Here is a 1,882-nt window from a genome sequence, read left to right as displayed (position 1 = left end):
TGCTGAAGAAGCTTTTCCAGACCACAGCTATTGTGGCAACTATAGTTCTCTTAGAAATGTAGGCTGGGCAGCTTCCAAGAATAGTAAGTGAGTCAGAGGCAAGGGGTTTGGAAACTAGAAGCAATGGAGACTTGCTGGGCAAGGGTGGAATTGGAGTCAGGATCCTGAAAAGTAGTCAAGAAGGACGAAATGGTTTTGAGAACATCCTTGTTGACTTCTCCCGCTCTCCGCACACCGGGGCCGAGCCTGGCGAGTGAGGGCTGACCGCAGGCACCTTTCCTCTCTGTTGTTCCCAGACCTTCTGTGTCTGTGGGTACACTCCACCTCCTACGTGTCCTTCTTCCCGTCTTGTGGCCACATGGCATTTCCAAAGCCAGCTCTTGTCCATTTCATGGTATTAGTTGGCAAGCGGTTGTCCAAAGCTGTGACATTCCTTTTCTCTTTAAGAATTTCCCTGTGACTGCACTCCTCTGTAAGAGTCTTCAGTCTCTTGAGGAAAGGGTTTTGTTTAATTTTGTTTCGTAAACCTGTTGCTGAATATGACTTGGTTAAACTTCCTTGGTTATTTCAACAGGCATCTACTGAACACCTACTGTGTGCCAGGCACTGTTGGCACTGGGGCTATAAAACTGCATAAGACACAACCCACCTTTAGGAGTGCAGTTTGGGTCCCTGTACTATAGAACCTACTAACCTAAAGATTGTTGTGTTGGCCACCTTTGAGGCATAAGGAGGGAAAAATCAAAATGTGCATTGCATGTGCTCGGTTTGGACATTTTCTAGCCCTCTTTTACTTGTTTTTATTTAAGCCTTAAGCAGATGACACTGAGGGTTTCTCTCATACCCACCTTCACGTCTTCCCAGGGTGGCCTTTCAGCAGCGCCCGCCCGGGCCGTGTCCGCTGTGAAAAACATCAACCTGCCGGAGATGCCTCGGAATATCAACATTGGCGATCTTAACATCAAAGTCCCCAACCTGTCCCAGTTTGTCTGAGAGTGGAAGATGGCTGAACTGAGTCCTTGGAACCAGCAAAGCTGAGCCAGTTCTGCAGCAAAGCCCGCTCTGCGCCCTAGAGGAGTCCTGCCTCGGGCCATGGCCCCTGCTGTCCCGAAGTGGGAAGGAGTCCTGTGTCCACTGGCAGCCTGTGTGCTTGCTTCTCACATGTGCGGCCTTGCCTGTCTCTAGTACACACAGCCACTGCAGATGTGAGGGGCCCTGGCTTCCTCAGTAGGGGTCAGGTGCCCAAGCCACTCGCCCCCTTTACCTGCCACGTGCAGCCACTCCCAGGGATTGCAGACTGCAGTGAGAGGGCCCCCTGCTCCCAGAACCCCACCACGAGGATGTTCTCTGATGTGAGTCTTCAACTTTAGCACCACGAGGCTCCCTGAGGTTCTGTAGCATTGACTTTCCTGGTGAGGTGCCATAGCTAGAAAAAGGCTGACCCTCTAGATTTGGGGATGTGGTGAGTGGCAAACAAGGGCAGGATGTTATGAGATCCAGAGTTGCCTACTGACTCTACGAGAGTTGGCACACCCAGAATCCTTTTGTATAGCGACGCTGTCTGATCACCACCTCCTGCAGCATACACTCCCCACTGCCACAGTCCTGGCCCTGCTCTCCCAGGTGTTTATGTGCAGGACACGATCCAAATCATAAGCCTGTTGTTTACCTGCCCCCCACATTTCTGCCAATAGGGAGGGCACCCCCCCACAGCCAGAGGGGTCCCCCTCAAAGGGGAGGGGCCCTGTGTCTGTAGAAAGCAAAGCTGACAACATGTGGAACATCTAAGAATTACGACTCTTCCAGGTTTAAAATACATTCTCCTTCCGAGGAGCAGACGGGTCAGTTGCTGTGTTATGAATGATGAGTCTTCTTTGTACAG

The 1,882-nt window shown here is 51.3% G+C and overlaps 1 protein-coding gene across 1 annotated transcript in view; it reads left to right on the top strand.

The window, feature by feature from the left end:
• Positions 1-993, top strand: part of AP3S2 (adaptor related protein complex 3 subunit sigma 2) — a 57,261-nt gene extending 56,268 nt beyond the window's left edge. Inside the window, exon 6 of the mRNA XM_007470528.1 lies at positions 865-993. Within this exon, the coding sequence (XP_007470590.1) occupies positions 865-993 (129 nt within the window). The remainder of the gene's footprint in view (positions 1-864) is intronic.
• The last annotated feature ends 889 nt before the right edge of the window (positions 994-1,882 follow it).

This window comes from Lipotes vexillifer, unplaced genomic scaffold (assembly GCF_000442215.2).
Source record: "Lipotes vexillifer unplaced genomic scaffold, Lipotes_vexillifer_v1.1 scaffold412, whole genome shotgun sequence".
Taxonomy (NCBI): domain Eukaryota; kingdom Metazoa; phylum Chordata; class Mammalia; order Artiodactyla; family Lipotidae; genus Lipotes; species Lipotes vexillifer.
The sequence above is the reverse complement of the archived record's forward strand: the minus strand, read 5'-3'. Positions and strand labels throughout refer to the sequence as shown.